The sequence below is a fragment of the Mercurialis annua genome, linkage group LG1-X, assembly GCF_937616625.2.
Source record: "Mercurialis annua linkage group LG1-X, ddMerAnnu1.2, whole genome shotgun sequence".
In the NCBI taxonomy this organism is placed as follows: domain Eukaryota; kingdom Viridiplantae; phylum Streptophyta; class Magnoliopsida; order Malpighiales; family Euphorbiaceae; genus Mercurialis; species Mercurialis annua.
The window spans coordinates 22,884,089-22,901,346 of NC_065570.1; the positions used below are offsets into that span (position 1 = coordinate 22,884,089).

The 17,258-nt window shown below is 39.8% G+C and overlaps 1 protein-coding gene, 1 non-coding gene and 1 pseudogene across 2 annotated transcripts; 2 read left to right on the plus strand and 1 right to left on the minus strand.

The window, feature by feature from the left end:
- Positions 1-920: 920 nt before the first annotated feature.
- TRNAK-UUU (transfer RNA lysine (anticodon UUU)) lies at positions 921-993 on the plus strand. The gene has a single exon. It is a non-coding gene; the product is annotated as a tRNA-Lys (tRNA).
- A 5,287-nt stretch (positions 994-6,280) lies between these two features.
- LOC126667097 (DNA polymerase-like) lies at positions 6,281-8,369 on the minus strand. The gene is made up of 4 exons (XM_050360066.1): positions 8,228-8,369; positions 7,238-8,077; positions 6,839-7,153; positions 6,281-6,621 (listed from the first exon to the last, which is right to left on the minus strand). Exons 1-4 carry the CDS (start codon positions 8,367-8,369, stop codon positions 6,281-6,283), a joined length of 1,638 nt encoding a protein of 545 aa, XP_050216023.1.
- A 1,183-nt stretch (positions 8,370-9,552) lies between these two features.
- On the plus strand, positions 9,553-16,027 carry LOC126667104 (NADH-ubiquinone oxidoreductase chain 5-like; annotated as a pseudogene).
- Positions 16,028-17,258: the final 1,231 nt, after the last annotated feature.

A 17,258-nucleotide genomic window follows, 5' to 3' on the forward strand; every position in this document is an offset into this window, starting at 1 on the left:
GACTTAGCCTCCCCAAAAGAATAAGAGCCCGACTGTGTAGCCGACTAATGCCGTTGATCATATAACTGAGAGGGAACGTGTCACATTAGAGGTGAAGGATCAGATATTTCTTATAATCCCCAGGAGAAGGGTGGTCCCTCTTTTAGTCGACTTAGAAATGAAGAAATGAATTTCAGGCTCTTTCGTAACCCCAAGAAAAGAAGTTTCTTAATGCTGATACTTTCTGTATCGTCGAGCCCCAAGCTTGTGGTCCTCCTTTGAGTGTGGGTTCAATTGGATGAATCCATCAAGTCAACGTACGTAGCAGCAAGCATGGTGCATTGCCTCTTTCTCGTTCTCGCTCGGGAGCAAAAACAAACACGCCTGATACTGGACCTTCGACCAGGTATTCTACCCTTGTCGAATCGGAACCAACCACCACTGCATTGCACTCGAACAGTGGAGAGGCTGCCGGCCGGCAACTCCCGTACATAGATATCTATTTTTTCTTCGTACCTGGTCCAAACTCACAACCCTTCGCAGGTTGGTTAGAAGTTAGTCTTCTTTGGAAAGACAAAATTGGACAAAGAAAAGAGAGTGCTCGACTGGAACAACGGCCAACAAAAACTGTAATTACATAGATAACTGTTCCTCCCTTTATCCGTCTTTAAGGCTTTATGGCGAACCAACCGTATGGCGGATAGAAAGTAAGAGACCTCACCTTCTCGTAGATGGTGTCAATGAGAGCAACTTTTTTATCCCCCGTTGACCTTCTTTCTTTTTCATATAGAATCTTCAATGAGTGGAAATAAGCAACCTTGCTAATAAAGGTGCTTCTTGAGTAAGGTCGGCTTTACAGTCCAAGCCCCTCTAATATGATGAGAAGAAGAGCGGCCGCCCTCTTTTCCGCACCAATCCTTATTGACTATTACATCTTTTTGGGGTGTATAGCTAAGTTGGTAGAGCATTGGGCTTTTAACCTTATGGTTGCAGGTTCAAGTCCTGCTATACCCAAACCTACCATCCACTATTCTACTATTAGTAAGGATGCGTAGTAGCATTCAAAGAGCACTCTTTAGACTCGCTTCAACGACTTTTCCCTTTAAGTGACAAGAGGGGTGAGTCGCTCAAACTCGAAAGCGATAGCGAATCTCGAACTTCAAGTGGGAGAATAGCAGTCTTGGTTGGGCACTCTCACTCACCAGCACACCCACAGACTGCAAGCACTAGCCCGCCGGCATAAGATCTGCAAAGGATAGAAGAGTCTTATCTTTCCAATAGCTCTGATTCTAGCTCTATTTATAGCCAATAAAATTTCCTAATTAAGGTTATGCTAGAAAATCATCCGCCACTCCTGGGCTTTCTTACCATATCACTCGAGCTCGATTTGATGAGAACTCCCCGTAAGCTTCACTAAAGCGATTACGTACATAATCTCTACTCTCCTTTTAGTCGACCTCGATTCCATCTCCAATCCTCTCCTCTCCCTTTGGTCAAGTTGATATCGCTCCAGCGAGAATGAAAGCCACTCCTACTGGTGCATAAGATAGAGGGACTGAGACAGCCCTCTTCCGAGGTAAAGATAGGGGCTTAAGCATGCTAACTACACTGGCTAAGAGCTAAGGCTTCCTCACAATATTCGTGAAAGCCTATTAAGAAATGCATGGCGGATAAGTCAAACCTAGTCAAGCTATTTTCTATCTCATTCCTTAGCGATCTCGCACTTTATCCCTTACTCATTGAACTAGCAGGGAGACATTATTCTATCTTCCCTTCCCCAAATCGCTTTCTTTAAGTCTGAAACCCTATTTGTATCAAGCCTGGGGATGGGGTTAGACACTCCATTACACTGGTATTAGGATCGACTTACTGAATCGCGTTATAATCCTTAAGGAAAAGAAAGACAAGAGGTCCTAGTTGAGTAAGCTTCAAATCATAGCGTATTCAAGTCAGCATTCCCAAGGCAGTAGCATAATCAGAGTGCTTACTCTCTACTCGCTAAGCAGTGAGATCTACTTTTCATTTTAAGGGTAGGGCTCAATGCGTCTAATGAAGGGATTTGAAGCTAAGCAGATCGCTTATAGACCTTTCTCCATAGGAGCATCATCAATCTTAGGGGTCACCCTCTGGCCTTGATTCGGCAATTTACCCTTAGCAGCACAGTAATGATGGCTGAAGACGGATAGCAGCCCGTAAATAAAGGCTTTAGACCATCGCGGAAGAGTTCAATTAGAGTCTTAATAAGACCCGACATAATGGGAGCATAAGTCTTCATGCATAAGTGTGTTATCGTAAGGGGATCTGGTTGCTCATGCCTCTATGGAGCTAATAAAGTAGGTTCATTTTCCTTCTTGACATCCGAGAATAGAACATGCGGCCCCTCTAAATTCTTTCCCTCAGAGGCTTTCCTTATGGGGTTGGACTGAGTTCAGTTTAAAGAGCTAAGGAGCGATCTCACTGAATGATAGAGGGTCTCTGGTATCTCGGATGGATGTGAAGCGGGTCCCTCAATAGATGCAGCACATGAATCTTACTCTGATCTATACATTGAGCTCAATCTTTTTCATTAGCCTTATAACTTTCCCTCTCGTCGAGTGGAGAGCTAAAACTCAAGCCCTCTAGCATCAAAATGAAAATGACTAACTATCGTATCGATTTTTAGATCTAAATTGGTAGGGCCCTACTTATACGGCAATAATCAAGACCAAGAGCGGTTACTGGGATCACGAATTCCCTTTTTGCTTGATCCTACGTAATCGTACTAAGATCGGGGATCCATAACTGATGATTGGCATGGAAGAGACAATGCCAACCTCTTTATTATTGATCGCTACTCCCTCTTAAATTTCTATTTCTCACCGCCCTTTATGTTATGAATGAAGCATGGAAAGGAAAGTAGCTCTCTATAGCCAATTTGAAAGTATACTCTCCTACGGATGATCAAGGCTTTCAAAAGCAAAGGGTTCTCACGCGAATGATAAAGCACAATCAAATATCCGAGAATCCGGAAGAGGACTTACATCTTTGCAATGGAAATAGGGGAAATAGAGCCTGGCATGGCCGCCCATTAGGACTTGTTCTAACGAATGAGAGCGAAAAGGATCCCCAATCACTTTATCCAAGGTATCAACATTCCGAATTGGAGGGCAGCACACTTATTACTAGCTTGAGAAGGGGAAGACAAAGGAGTTCCGCTTGATCAACTAGTAGCTCCTCTTCGGAAAAGGGTCAGACCACTGAGATGAGGCCTAGTAGTTACTGTGAGACCAATTGCTTAATAAAATGGGGAGGGGAATCCTTCTAGTTGAAGAGTTTCATCTGTTCTGGTCTCTTTATGCTAACGGGATAGAGAGCTAGGATACTTCGATAAGAAATCTGGGAGTTAGAGTTCGGGGTCTTTTGAAGACGGATCGTGAGACTTCTACTTTTGTGGACTTCCTGACCTTGGGAAATTCCCAACATCTCAACAAGGAGTCGGAACTAGGCCCCTAGGAGCTGTAGCTGCAAATGAGTCAAGTTCCCCAAGACCTGTAAATAACTTGCCACCTTCAATGTCTTAGCCTAATCCGGTGCTTGTCCAGACAAGAATGGTTCGACTCTCTTTGACTCGTCCGTAACTACTCCAGATAGAGTTCTCGAGGACTTTCATGCCAGCAGTGCTGCGCTGTGAACTTTAAAATTATCATGGCCGAGCAGGTTTATTGAAAAGGGAGGTGAATCCTTCTCAGTTGAGCTTCTTCCTTACCTAGGAAACAGGGAATGACTGATGCTAGCTCCCATTCTTTATCTAAGACCCCTAACTTGTTATGAGATCTTTCTCCGAGACGAGAAAACCCGCCTCTCTTGCTTTTCTTGACTGCCCGTCTATTTACTTAATATGAACCTCTGCTGTGAATCCTTACTCTGGAACTTCGGGATTTGAAAGAGAAGATCGGTAAATAAATAGATCAGGAAGAGCTGGAATAGGGCAGGGTCTAACTCCGGCGGAAGAGGATAACTCGAGGGTGAATCCTTGGACTTTTCTGGTCTCTTGTCCTAAGAAGACAACAAAAATAGGGTCTCCCAGAAGAGCTGGAATAGGATATTATCTTCTGGCCTAGACTTACCTATCAGACCACAAGTCTGGAGCTACTCTAAGTCAGAACTCTTATCCCGCGGATAGATCTATTCTGCTTTTTTGGGCGTCTAATGCCTTACGAGCTGGAAAAGGAGGGTCGGATTTCTTGGCCTGATGCAGATGGAATGCTTACAGTGCTGTACAAGTCTTGCTTGCCTAGCTCCTCACACTTTCAAAACCCTGCTAATTGCGTAATGTAATAAAGGAGCTACTTTCTTTCTTTGAATTGAAAGATTATCAATGAAAGAAGGACAAGGGGTTGATTCGTCCGAGGAGAAGGGTTCCCTCTAAATCAACCAAATCAATCTTTCATAGGAACTTTGTGGAGAAAGTTCAACCATAAGGCACTGCATCAAGCATATCTAGGTTGTATAGCCTTGTGGTGTAAGGCTGTGTAAATAACTGGACCTTACCACACCACTGGGCTCAAAGGATATCATTCTGCGTTATCGGATTGGCTCGTGCTGGAAATAGGTTCCTCCCTCTCATTTCCTTCCAGGTTAGCTTTGAACTTGGGGTGGATTAACCCACAATCGGCCATGGGGTCACGATGATCTGATCCTCAAACAGGGCAATGCTAGACAGGCTTCGCAAATGTCTTCCTAGCCCTAGTGTTCTTAAATCATTTTTTCTAGGATCTCGTATGACCAATCCACGATTCCCAACTTAAAGGAATGGCCTTAATCATCAGTACCTAGAAACCCGTCTATGGGCAATCCCTAGTGATAGGTGCCTCGCCCATCATTCCCTAACCCCTTATGGGTGGGTTGTAGAACAGAGAAAGCAGACCGGACAATGAGTCGACCTAGGGAAATTTCCCAAGATGAGAAAGATGGATGCCCTGCTCAAGTACACTTTACACTAAGCCAATCGTAGAAGGAACTACATCAACAATTACATTGCCAGACTGTATTGCTTGTCTTTCATCTCCTAAAGAAATCTCTACCAGTTATATTTTAGATGCTTGCTAAGCTCTTTATGAACGAAGTGAGGCTATTACGGTCGGCTAGAAGTACTAACTTTCTCTATATTGGAAAAGAGAGGATTTAGACTAAAGTGAGTGAGTAGCCTCCACTAGGAGGAGAATCAGTTGTTGAACACTTTTTTTCAATAACTTCTCTTTATCTTCTACTAAGAATAAGGATTATGTTCGCAATGTTGTTTCATTTGTTATTCGAAGAAAGGTTGATAGAAGCAGTTTCTCTTTTCTTTTTTATTGTCCTTTTTCCGGATCCTTAGAATTTCCCTACCTTTCTGGATTGGAATCCTGACCTCTTGTGTAATCCTTATTATCAATTCCTTGATAATAGTTGGTATTTGAATGAGTAGGAAATGCATTCTAACGAAGTGCTTTCGATAGCATAACCAACATGGAATTCATTCTAATGAAGTTCCTTTCTTATCTTGAATAAGAGGAAGAGACAGGCAAATAAGTTAACCTTCTTAGCCTTAGCCTTTTCCTTCGTAGCCTCATCCTTGGTTTTGTAGAGAGTAGTGGTCTTTTTACCATCGGTAGTCTTTTTACCTTCAGCAGTGGACTGACTTACTGATTCTTAAAATGCCTGCTCACATAGCTTACTGATTCTTTATGTTTATTGAATAATTCGTATTTTAAAATAGTATTAGCATCTCGATTTCCTAAGTCTACAAAAACTATAGGTCGTGTGTATATCCATACATTATTTGAATCATAAAACATATCGCTTTTCGTACTCTGTGGTAGTCCTAGCTTGATTAGTATATCTTTTCGTCCAATCTGGAGTTTTTTCCTATCTATTCGGAAATTCGCTATAGTGGGGATCTGATCTCTTATAGATTGATATGCTAATATGTCATTAAACTATTTAGATGTCACTAACTCTTTAACATGACCTTTGTGTTTTATTATATGCCTATTATCTTATATGTCTAACATATAACTTTTAGGTGCTAAGAAGATACCACTCTTTACATGGCATTCGAGTTTAAACTTACCCAATTCAATGGAAGAGATATCGTCCTCAGGAAGAGGACTTCCTAGAACTATGGAGTCAGTATAAGTATAGTAACAATCTGGTATGGAAATGTATGGATACATATGAATACGAGCACATGCCGTTATAGCTGCAGATAATTGAACAGGCGACATCTTAGGAGGTTTCCAGTCATCGTCGTCAGGAAAGCTACTATTTGTAATGTAAGAGACTATACTATATAGTAATGATCGGAAATCTTATCTGCAGATTGAAAATTATCCATGTTCATCAATTCTTCATATTTCTTTTGATTGCAGATCTCTGTCACTGTACTTTCAGGATTCATACCAAATCTACAATAGAGGGAGTTCATTAGAATCTTATAAATAAATGTCATAGCTTCGTCACCATCTTTATTGGCTTCGAGTCTTCTTTCATAGAGGTTTGAGATGAAACCTTCGAAAGGACATGACTTCTTCTCAAACAAATAACCCCTAAGAGGAATTACACGATAACCTAAATCACCCGCAAACTTCAACTCTTCGCTATAAAAGACCCCAATGAATTTACCTGTAGGAAAGAGTCAAGTACCAGATTGATCTTCATAGAGAAAGAATGGACGTGATATTAGTAGGACATACAACATAGGCCTTAATAAAGCCAAACAAGCTATCCAATCCAACGCTCTTCAAATTTTTCTTCCAAACTGTTATACCACAAGGCATAGGATAGGATTTCATAATAAATGGATATAAAGAGTTCACATCATAATTATAAAGATTCTCACCATAAAGCTTATGGACATCAATATGACCACCATAATAGCTACGCCTAATAAAAGTATCTTGGTTCCTATTAGGTATATTGATATGAAAGGTATTATCATCACAGAAATTCTTACGAAAGATTTTATGTGAAAGCAATGATAATATCATCACATCCTCGATATCAATAGGGTATTTAGACCAATTAATCTCTTGAGCCTTCAACATCACACCACCAAAGATAAGGATATCTTGGCAAAGATAGCTTATCAAATCCACACTATTCAACAGTAGATTAGACGAAGACAATTTCTCATGTGGAATAGATCCTTTGGATCCTAATTAAGGGCATAATGTCTATTTTTCAAGAGAGCTAGGCATTAATGTTAATGAATCTCTGAAACGAACTAAGAACCGATCACCAAGATAGACTTTAAACTTGTAAATCTTATGATTCCTCAACAACGGTTTGATTTTATATTTATTACCACGATTTACATAATACTTTAGAATGAAAATCCCATCAAACCTGCCTAAATTATGGAAATAAACAGTTCTAAGATGAAGACTACTATTTTTAACACATTGTTCCAACTTAGAGAAAAATTCAAAGAACATTTTCTCACTCCTTTTTCCAAAGATAGGATAGAAATTTATGTGATTTTCACTGAAAAAGGTTTGAATCGACTTCACTACTAAGTAACCCGCAGCATAAGGAATATTTACATTATTTTCGACTACAGTCTCTCGATCGGCTACAATGAAAGGACAACATCCTTTCTTATTACCTTTGATAGAGCTTATGTAAGAGGGAATACGACTCTTTTTATACAAAAGTGATTTCATTTCGGGTATATTACCACTTACTATATCAGAATTCATAATAACACTGCTAATTATACCCATTAGATGTGCATATGATATATTTGGAAAGTCTAATGGTTTAAGGGAATCCTTAGATTCATAATGGACACGAATAAAGACACCTTTAACCTTAGCATCATTGTATTTCTCACCATTTAACCTAACAAGTTGCTCAATCATATCATATATCATCTTTTTGTTAATTATATTACCTAAAGGATCATACAATGGAATAGTATTACCAAAAGTAAAGGAAATTTCATAGGATGATGGTAAAAGCATAGTATACCCTATTATTAATTTCACATACTCAGAATCAACATTGTAAGGGTACTGTTCGACCAATATTATGAAGGCTAATGTTAGAATTTCAAAATCAATTTCTCTAGGGTATGGATCTGAAAACGTAATAGAAGCATAGATAGATCCAGAATATAGACTTTTCCATCTAACAGATTAAATATTAGTTAGCAAACGTTTCCAATAATAATATAAAGAAGAAGAGGTAAAAAATGAGAAATCCATGTGATTCCATTTTCTAATTATACCATTTCTCTTAGTAACAAAGGACCGAAGATAGAACATGATACCAAACGAACGATTCAATAACATTGAAATACTCAATAACGGACTCGATTTTCTGTTTTGTCTGATTTTGGCAAAGGCAATGCCGTTTATGAGTACAATCATGATTTCTTTCTTTATTTATGATTTTGGGCTCTTTGGTGATCAGGCTCTAAAGCGTAGTGTGTTTCCCTTAAAGAGTGTCACTTTTATTAGCACTGAGTTACTTACGGTCTTCTGCTTTTCCCCTAGCTCGATGCTTTCCCCCTAAAGGCTGTCACTTAAATGAAGTGTATTCAACAGGAAAATCAGCTAATCTCTAGCTTTTGCTTAATCCGGGAAAGGCTGATTTTTGTTTCCCATGTCCCAGTCTCAAGGTCGGGACTTATGATTCTACTTTGATTTCGATATCAAATCTCGTTTACGAAACTCGATTAAAATAAATAAAGTAAAGGCTTGGACGAACAATAAGAAGAGATGAGCGATTCCACCGAGGAGACGAACGAAGCGGAGATCTTTTCATACTTTCGGACAAAAAAACCCTACCGTAAATAACTTTGTTTTCCCGAGACCTTGAAAGACAATTAATGCACGGCCTTCTGCCTCAACTCAACGAAGGCGACTATGAAGCCTTAGTGAGAAGTTTTTTGAGAGAGGCTTGTAACATCCGGGAGTCTCAAAGCTTATTATCTTTAGAGGTCTTTGATATCACTATGATGGAACTGAAAGCCGATTTACATAATTGATTTATTGGAGAGCCGGATGAACGCTTGACTCAAATACCTCCTCAATTGCCTTTTCAGAAAAGGATATACTACGTGAACTGTGTGAATTCATAGAGGACAAGGTCCGAGATGTCTCGGATACAAGCAACACAATTAAAAAATGAATCTTTGAAAATAGACTCCGCTTCTTTATTCAAGATGTCGGCCGAAACGCGCATCGCTCCGCTCTTTATACGGAATTCCTTGATTTTTTTCACAACTAGACGATGAGGCATTTCCCAATTGATTAGTCACTCGGAGAAAGGTAGTGAAGTGAGTTTTGTTTTTATAATTATTTATGTATAGAAAGAAAAGTTGTTTCTATCTTTCCTCAAGTAAGATAGTTGATCGAGAAACCTTTGCCTAGGGATGAAGTAGCTGGTTCGATAGGACCAGGAGCTCATAGAGCCGGACCCACATTTGCTAAGTGCCTTTCACCTTGGGACTCACAGTCGAGCGTTCTTCGGACGTCAGCTAATCTATCTCTCAATCACAGGCCGCTCTGTCATTGTTTGATTTTTGGTTGTCTGATCACACTCGAAATTATGTATCTACTTATTGTATTTTTGCCTCTGCTGGGTAGTTCCATAGCAGGTTTTTTTGGACGTTTTCTAGGATTAAAAAGAACCGCTATATTTACCACTACGTGCGTTTCATTCTCTTCGATCTTATCTTTGATTTCTTTCTACGAAGTCGCACCGGGAGCTAGTGCTTGCTATCTAAAAATTGCTCCATGGATCTCATCGGAAATGATTGATGCTTCTAGGGGCTTTTTTGGCGATCGTCAAGTCACCAGATGAATTGTCGAGTAGATAGATCAGATCCGGACGTGGCTGTTGCTCCGCAGCGATACATACTCGACCTGCTCCTACCCATCCCGGGGTACCATAGCATGTCGGGTATAAGGGCGGACATACTGGACGTAATCACTCCCTTGGTTGGGGGCTGTGCCGGCCTGCCTTTCGATCGATACATAGTTGAGTAGGCCGATCACGAACGCTACAGGTGTGGGAGCGATCCTGGTCAGGGAAGGATAAGACGGCGCCTCGTATATGGTTTGCAAGAGGGCGCTAATGCCCCGACGGTGGGGCCTTAAGGGGAAGGGCCCAGCCCAATAGGGACATCACACCCCCCATTTCAAGCGCACCTCTATATCGACTGAATCACTCCAACGGTCTAGTCGGTGGAACCGCTGAACCACACGAGCAAGTCAGATGCGTGGGGCAGAGGGCTCGTAGTATCCCCTTTTCTTGATCCAGCCTTTTCTTCACTTCAGGAGTGAAGCACCTACTAAAAAAAGAGGCAGGTTTGAATATGCTCGACTAAAAGGTACGTAGTTGCTCGAACAAAGTTAGAGGAACTGAATGTCTAAACTGAAAAGAGAGGGGATATTTGGATAGGAACGCACGCTAAGACTACTAAGGAAAGCGGTGGACTCTTTTATTAGGGAAGGGAAGAAGGGGCCTAAGCACGGCAGATGCCATACACTTGAGTGGCAAAGGAAAGCGGGATCGTACCTGTTTTTCCAGGTCTGTTCGGACATACGGTTCCCGCGTATGAGCAAGTTAGTGAGCCGTGTGATGGGAAACCTTCCCGCACGGTTCAGAGAGCACTGGATTAGAATGAGAGGTTCACCACGACATCATTGCATGCAAGCGGAGCTCACTCGATTCGCAAATTGGTCTTTTTCCGACTCGTGATTCACTTCTGACTCCATGTTTGAGAGCTTGGCAGTAGTGATGTTAATTGTGGTTACATTCATAAGTAGCTTTCTCCATCTTTTTTCCATTTCATATATGTCTGAGGATCCGCATAGCCCTCGATTTATGTGTTATTTATCCGATATAACTTTTTATGCCAATGTTGGTGACTGGAGATAACTCTCTTAAATTATTTATGGGTTGGGAAGGAGTAGGTCTTTCTTCATATTTGTTAGTTCTTTTCTGGTTTACACGACTTCAGGAAGATAAAGCAGCTATAAAAGCTATGCTTGTAAATAGAGTAGGTGATATTAGATTAGCTCCTTGGATTTCGGGTCGTTTTACTCTCCTTCAAACATTAGACTTTTCCACCATTTTTACTTGTGCTAGTGCCCCAAGAAATTCTTGGATTTCTTGCAATATTAGATTAAATGCCATAGCTCTTATTTGTATTTTTACCTCTTATTGGTGCTGTTGGGAAATCTGCACAGATAGGATCGCATACTTGGTCACCCGATTCTATGGAGGGTCCCACTCCAGTATCCGCTTTGATTCATGCAGCTAATATGGTAACGGCTGGCGTTTTTATGATTGCAAGTGTTGACGCAACAGGAGGCGCGGGTCCGGATCGTATATTTCAATTCAAAATCGAAATTCCAACAATCCGGATCCTAAAGTTTATCATATCAATAACAAATGGATCGTCGTATCATTTAGTAATTAAAGCACACATCTAGGAATCATAAGAAGAATACCTATGTAGATTCTCCAACGATTGTTGTAGTTCTGAAAGTACGGCGACCTCAAGCTCGTCCACACGAGTATGCGTCCGATTGAATCCTCGCCTTGAAGTAATCTGCAAGAGTTCCTCTTGCCGAGTAGTCCTAAATGAGCAATTGACATTGGAATTGACATTGAGAAATTTCCCAAGCTTTTAAATGAGCAATTGACATTGGAATATGAGATAGACACATTCTTGATGGAATTGGCGTTCCTCTTGTCATTGCCGTTTAAGTATTCACAATACTTAATGCAATTTCCATTTTAATGTCTTTCGGTTTGACAAAAGAAACATTTTCTTTTATTTACCAAACCGCCTTTCAAATATTCCAAATATTTCCATCAATGACTTATATTGTCCTACATCTTAACAAATGAAAACACTTTTCTCTGTTAACTGATGTGCATTTCTTTTTCTCAATAGCCTTGGAGGCATCTAAATATCTTAATCAATCAAAAATGATTTAAACCACTAGCCAATTACTATCGTGAATGTCACTTTTAAGGATTCTATTTAATCTTATTATCCTTTAGACAACAAAGATCTCTAATTAGTATTCGTGTTATTTTGTATATTTAACCATAATGACTTGGTCTTTATCAAAATGGCCTCCCACTATCTTTTTCGAGTCCCATACTTCCATAATAGGAAACGTAAATCTTTGTTGGGAAAGATTTCAAGCGGGTGATTGAATTCTTACATTCATTTATCTTTCCCTCAAGTATTTAATGCTATTCTTGGGATCAAAATGATATATAAGTGAACAACTACTTGTTTATCATATCTCATATGAGGTTCAATCATTTCCGGCTCCTAATGCTTTCACCCTCACATACCCATTGTCGTTATTGGGTTTCTGCATTAGTTAAATTTAACCCATTGAACCAACTAGGATGTATCAATTTGAATAATACACGACTCAGGTACGCCTAATTGCCGTTATTGTCGTGTACTATATCGATACACCTGTAACATCTCATGCTTAACAATAAACTCAACAACAGCCTCTTGACGATATCATCTCACCCCTATGTATCCATAGCCGACAAGATGATAACTAAAAATGTGTTAGTTTATTGCTCCAATGGAGAGCCATTGATAAATCAATTTAATGATTAATCAATATAAACTTAATCTTTCAACTTTCAGGAAGATTTCTTAAGGTTTTAAATTATTCCGGTCTCACTAAACACACAACACATTTTAGCATGCATCCCATACATATTAAAGATAAAATAAATCATGCAATCACACATGTATGATCATGGACTTCCTAGGTCTCATTCTTTAGCCACAAAAGAATGACCAAACTATTACATATCTTGTTAATGATTCTCTAATCATTCACTATGTAATATCTACTTTCATTAGGTATCGAGGATTCATCCTAGAACCTCCGAAAGCCTTAACCGATTGATGATCCTCGAAAAAAAATTACTTTTTTTTTACGTTTTTTTTTACTGTTTTTTTTTCGAGTCGGAAACTTTTTCCCGGGTGTTAAACCCCTTTTTTCAGCATTTTGGTTTATTTACGGAATTTTTTTTCCCGGGCCGAAAATTTTTCCCGGGTGTAAAACCCGTATTTCAGCATTTTTGTTTTTTATGAAAAAAAATATAATTTTTTGTTTCAGATTTTTTTTCTCGGGTTTCGCTTTTTCTGCATATTCTGTTGATGACAACATTATGCACAAGCGAATAACGTATTATGTTAAATGATCACATTAGAAAAATTCCCAGGATAGATTGGTGGGTCACGAGCGGACCACTTAAGTACCAATCTCCTAGACAGAATTTAATCAAATGTAATTAATATCACAATAGCGTTTGTTCGTTTTGAAAAAAAAAAATTAAGCCCTCGGAATTATAAATTACATCCCCAATAATAATTCCTAAGTCCATGATTTATTTATACATGTATTCAATCGTAAAGCGGTAATACTCGATGATACGGTGGCTTCGATACCACAGTTGGCGCAGCAAGAGGCGCGGGTCCGGATCGTATATTTCAATTCAAAATTGAAATTCCAACAATCCGGATCCTAAAGTTTATCATATCAACAACAAATGGATCGTCGCATCATTTAGTAATTAAAGCACACATCTAGGAATCATAGGAAGAATACCTATGTCGATTCTCCAACGATTCTTGTAGTCCCGAAAGTACGGCGACCTCAAGCTCGTCCACACAAGTATGCATCTAATTGAATCCTCGCCTTGAAGTAATCTGCCAGAGTTCCTCTTGCCGAGTAGCCCTAACCTTAAACTCTCGCCATGATTACGTCCTTGCTCGGATGTATGAAAAACGTCGCCAAGTTTTTCCCGTGACTGATGACTACTTGAACTGCTTCAAGTGCTTTCTCTCTCTACAAAATTGTAGTGAGATGTGTGTTGTGTGGTCTTTTTAAATGAGCAAGGATAAGCTCTATTTATAGGCTAGATCATGTCTTAGGAATGAAACATCTTGCATGCTAGGTGTCACAAACCAAGCAAAGGTGTTGCCACCACATGATACCTTTCATGAGGTGATATCATATAGGTGATGTCATCATATGACATCACATATATGACATGACCATATCTCATCATCACCATGACATCATCATTCCACTAACTTATGATTAATGCTTTAAGTACCATTAATTACACTAATTAATTACTTAAGCCTTCTAATCATAAAATTTGGTTAAAATATAATTAGTTTCCTACTAATTTATGACTGTCATAAATTAGTCCCTAATTAACTTGGACATAGTACAATTAGGTTCCTACTAATTTATAACTCTTACAAATTAGTCCCTAATTTGTACTTGTTTTTCATCTTAGATAAATTTCCGAGATATGCTAATATCTATATGAAATCGATCTTTTGTAAATTCAATCGGTTGCACACTCTATTGTGTGTGACTAACTAAGTCCACATCTATATGGAAACGAGAGTCATAAGAAACGCCTTTCTTATATTAAATAATTAAATCCCATTTAATTATTAATTCTCGTAGATCGAGAGTGACGTCTAGAAACATATCACAACCCAAAAATAGAGATGAATGTTTCGATGCATTCTTAATGAACAAATGTTCATAATACCGTACACTCAAAATTCCCTTCATCTAAGATTCCAATCTCGGCTAGTGTCACGGTTAAGTCCAACACTCTTTGTCTTGATCATATGACCTCATCTCTCAGTTCTAATTCTTGATAAATATGACTTCTACTAGAAAGAACTTTCTAAGTAAGTCATATACACCTGCGCAGGTTATTATCCAGTAAGAACAATTCGAGATAGCATAGAATCTTGTCTCCGTTCATCCAGAGTGATGAATCCTTTATAGGTTAAACCCCTATCTCCATATACAACTAACTATAGCCAACACATCCCGCGGCCCTAGCTCATGAAAGATCTAGAGTTAAGGAGTATCAAACTCTAATCACCTATATACAAGATAGTGTCACCGCAAGTCAAAGGACATATATACAATTATGAACTAGATGACATTAAATTGACTTTGATGAATTACCATGTATAAGTCATCTATCGTCACTTGTTCGACTCACTCAACACCTTGAGTGTCCACATGTTTATTCTGATCCCCATCAAGTAGTATGAGACTCACTACTTTCTATATTTAGCAACTCTTTACTAATCAGGAGAATAAATAGAGGTGACGATTTTTCCGGGATAATGCGATGCCCTTATTCGCAGGACCCCATCGATCGTGAACGGTTATTTAGATCACTTGTATAATAGAATCTGTCACTCATATTCTTAACACCTTAAGAATAGATTCTATCACAATGTGATAAGGACAATACATAATAAATGAACACTTAGTTGATGAGACACTTAGTTCAAATAAAACATATATATCTTTGCCATTGGGATTAGTTCTACAAATATACACGATTAAATGGCCCTAGGGCACATACTACTAACAGCAAGGTGCTCCCCTTTATTTGAATACTGACCTACAACTTTGATTGTTATTACTTTTGCAGGCGCTATGATTTCATTCCTTGCGGCAACCACTGGAATATTACAGAACGATCTAAAGAGGGTCATAGCTTATTCAACTTGCAGTCAATTAGGCTATATTATCTTTCCTTGCAGCATCTCTAACTATTCGATTAGCGTCTTTCACTTAATGAATCATGCGTTTTTCAAAACATTACTCTTCTTGAGTGCAGGTTCGGTGACTCATGCCATGTCGGATGAGCAAGATATGCGGAAGATGGGAGGGCTTGTCTCCTTGTTCCCTTTTACCTATGCCATGATGCTCATAGGCACCTTCACTCTAATTGGATTTCCTTTTCTAACTGGAGTTTATCCCAAAAATGTGATCTTAAAGCTCGCCTATACTAAGTATACAGTCAGTGAGAACTTTGCTTTCTTGTTGGAAGTTTCTCTGTCCTTTTCACTTCTTATTACTTTTTTCGTTCACTTTTTCTAAAATTTCTAGTACCAATTAATTCATTCGGGCGAGACATCATAAGATGTCATGATGCGCCCATTCCTATGGCCATTCCTTTAATACGGAATTAAAGTGTGATCCGTTAGCCCATAAGTCAGTACTATGACGAAGAGGTTGTTGCTCACCCGACACGATCGTACGAGGCTACAATTCACCCAACACGATCATACGGGGTGAAAAAGAATTGCAGATCGGATGTGGGCGAAATTCCCGCCAATGGCTGAGATGTTCAGTCGACTCCCTCCCCCTTTGTGTGGTCTGAACCCCTACAAGTGAGCAGAAAAGAGAGGAGGAAAGAGGCCTTGGCGAACTGTCATAATTAGTAAACAAGCGTAAGCTTCACTACCTGACAGTATGGAGTACTGACCACACTGAGGGACAGGCCCTGAAGCGAAGGACGGGAACGAGCGGAATCAATATGATCCAAATTCTAGCCTTGCACTGACCATCAAATGGACCATGGACTAAACGGCCTCTGCCTGAAAGGACTATGTCCAACGGACCGCCCCCCCCCCCCCACAAGGTACATCTTCCACCTATGGGCCGCTATAACTATCCAAGTAGACACTCGAAATTGGAAGGATAAAAATACCCACCTGGTGGACTGCCCAGCTACAAGTCCCATGACACAGGAGCGGGATTCTCTAAAAAGCCAAGGTGGAGGGTGGCCAAGAGGGCCCACTTGGAGACTCTGGATCTCAGCAGGAAATGGGAAGGTTGCTTAAAGTCGGCCGGCCGATAGGCGAAAGAGAATTAATTAGTTTTGTTCTGATCTGAGTAGGCTCATAATAGGGAATACTCTAACCCTGGGAACCGGGGCTTGACCATCCTTCATTTTCGGTCGACGTTTCTGTAAAGTTTGTCCGTCGACAGCTGAATCTTTCGATCTGGTTCGATTCATGGTCGCATCTTCAAACGTTTTCCCGTGGGCCGACGCCCCCCCCCCCCCTTGTCCAAGCATTGATATATATCACTTCAGAAGAAAGGATAAAAAAGTACTTACCTTCTCCTTGTTGAGTCGAAGTGGGGTTCCATCCCTCGCCACCTAGGTATTCCGTTTCTGGTTTCCCAGACTTTTTTGTAAAGGGCCCCAGTCTTCTGTTTTTCAGCTTTTCCTTGCTCGAGCAATTTCAGTGCCTTACTTCACTTCTTTCGAAGAAGACCTTTATTTTCAAAGATAAATCAAAATCTTTCTTGATCCATTGAATGATCAAACAATTTTTCCTTGAATACTCCAGGGGAATTGGAGGACCAGCGAGGCGGGGGAAAGAGCGATCGCAAATCTCACGAATGAATTCAAGA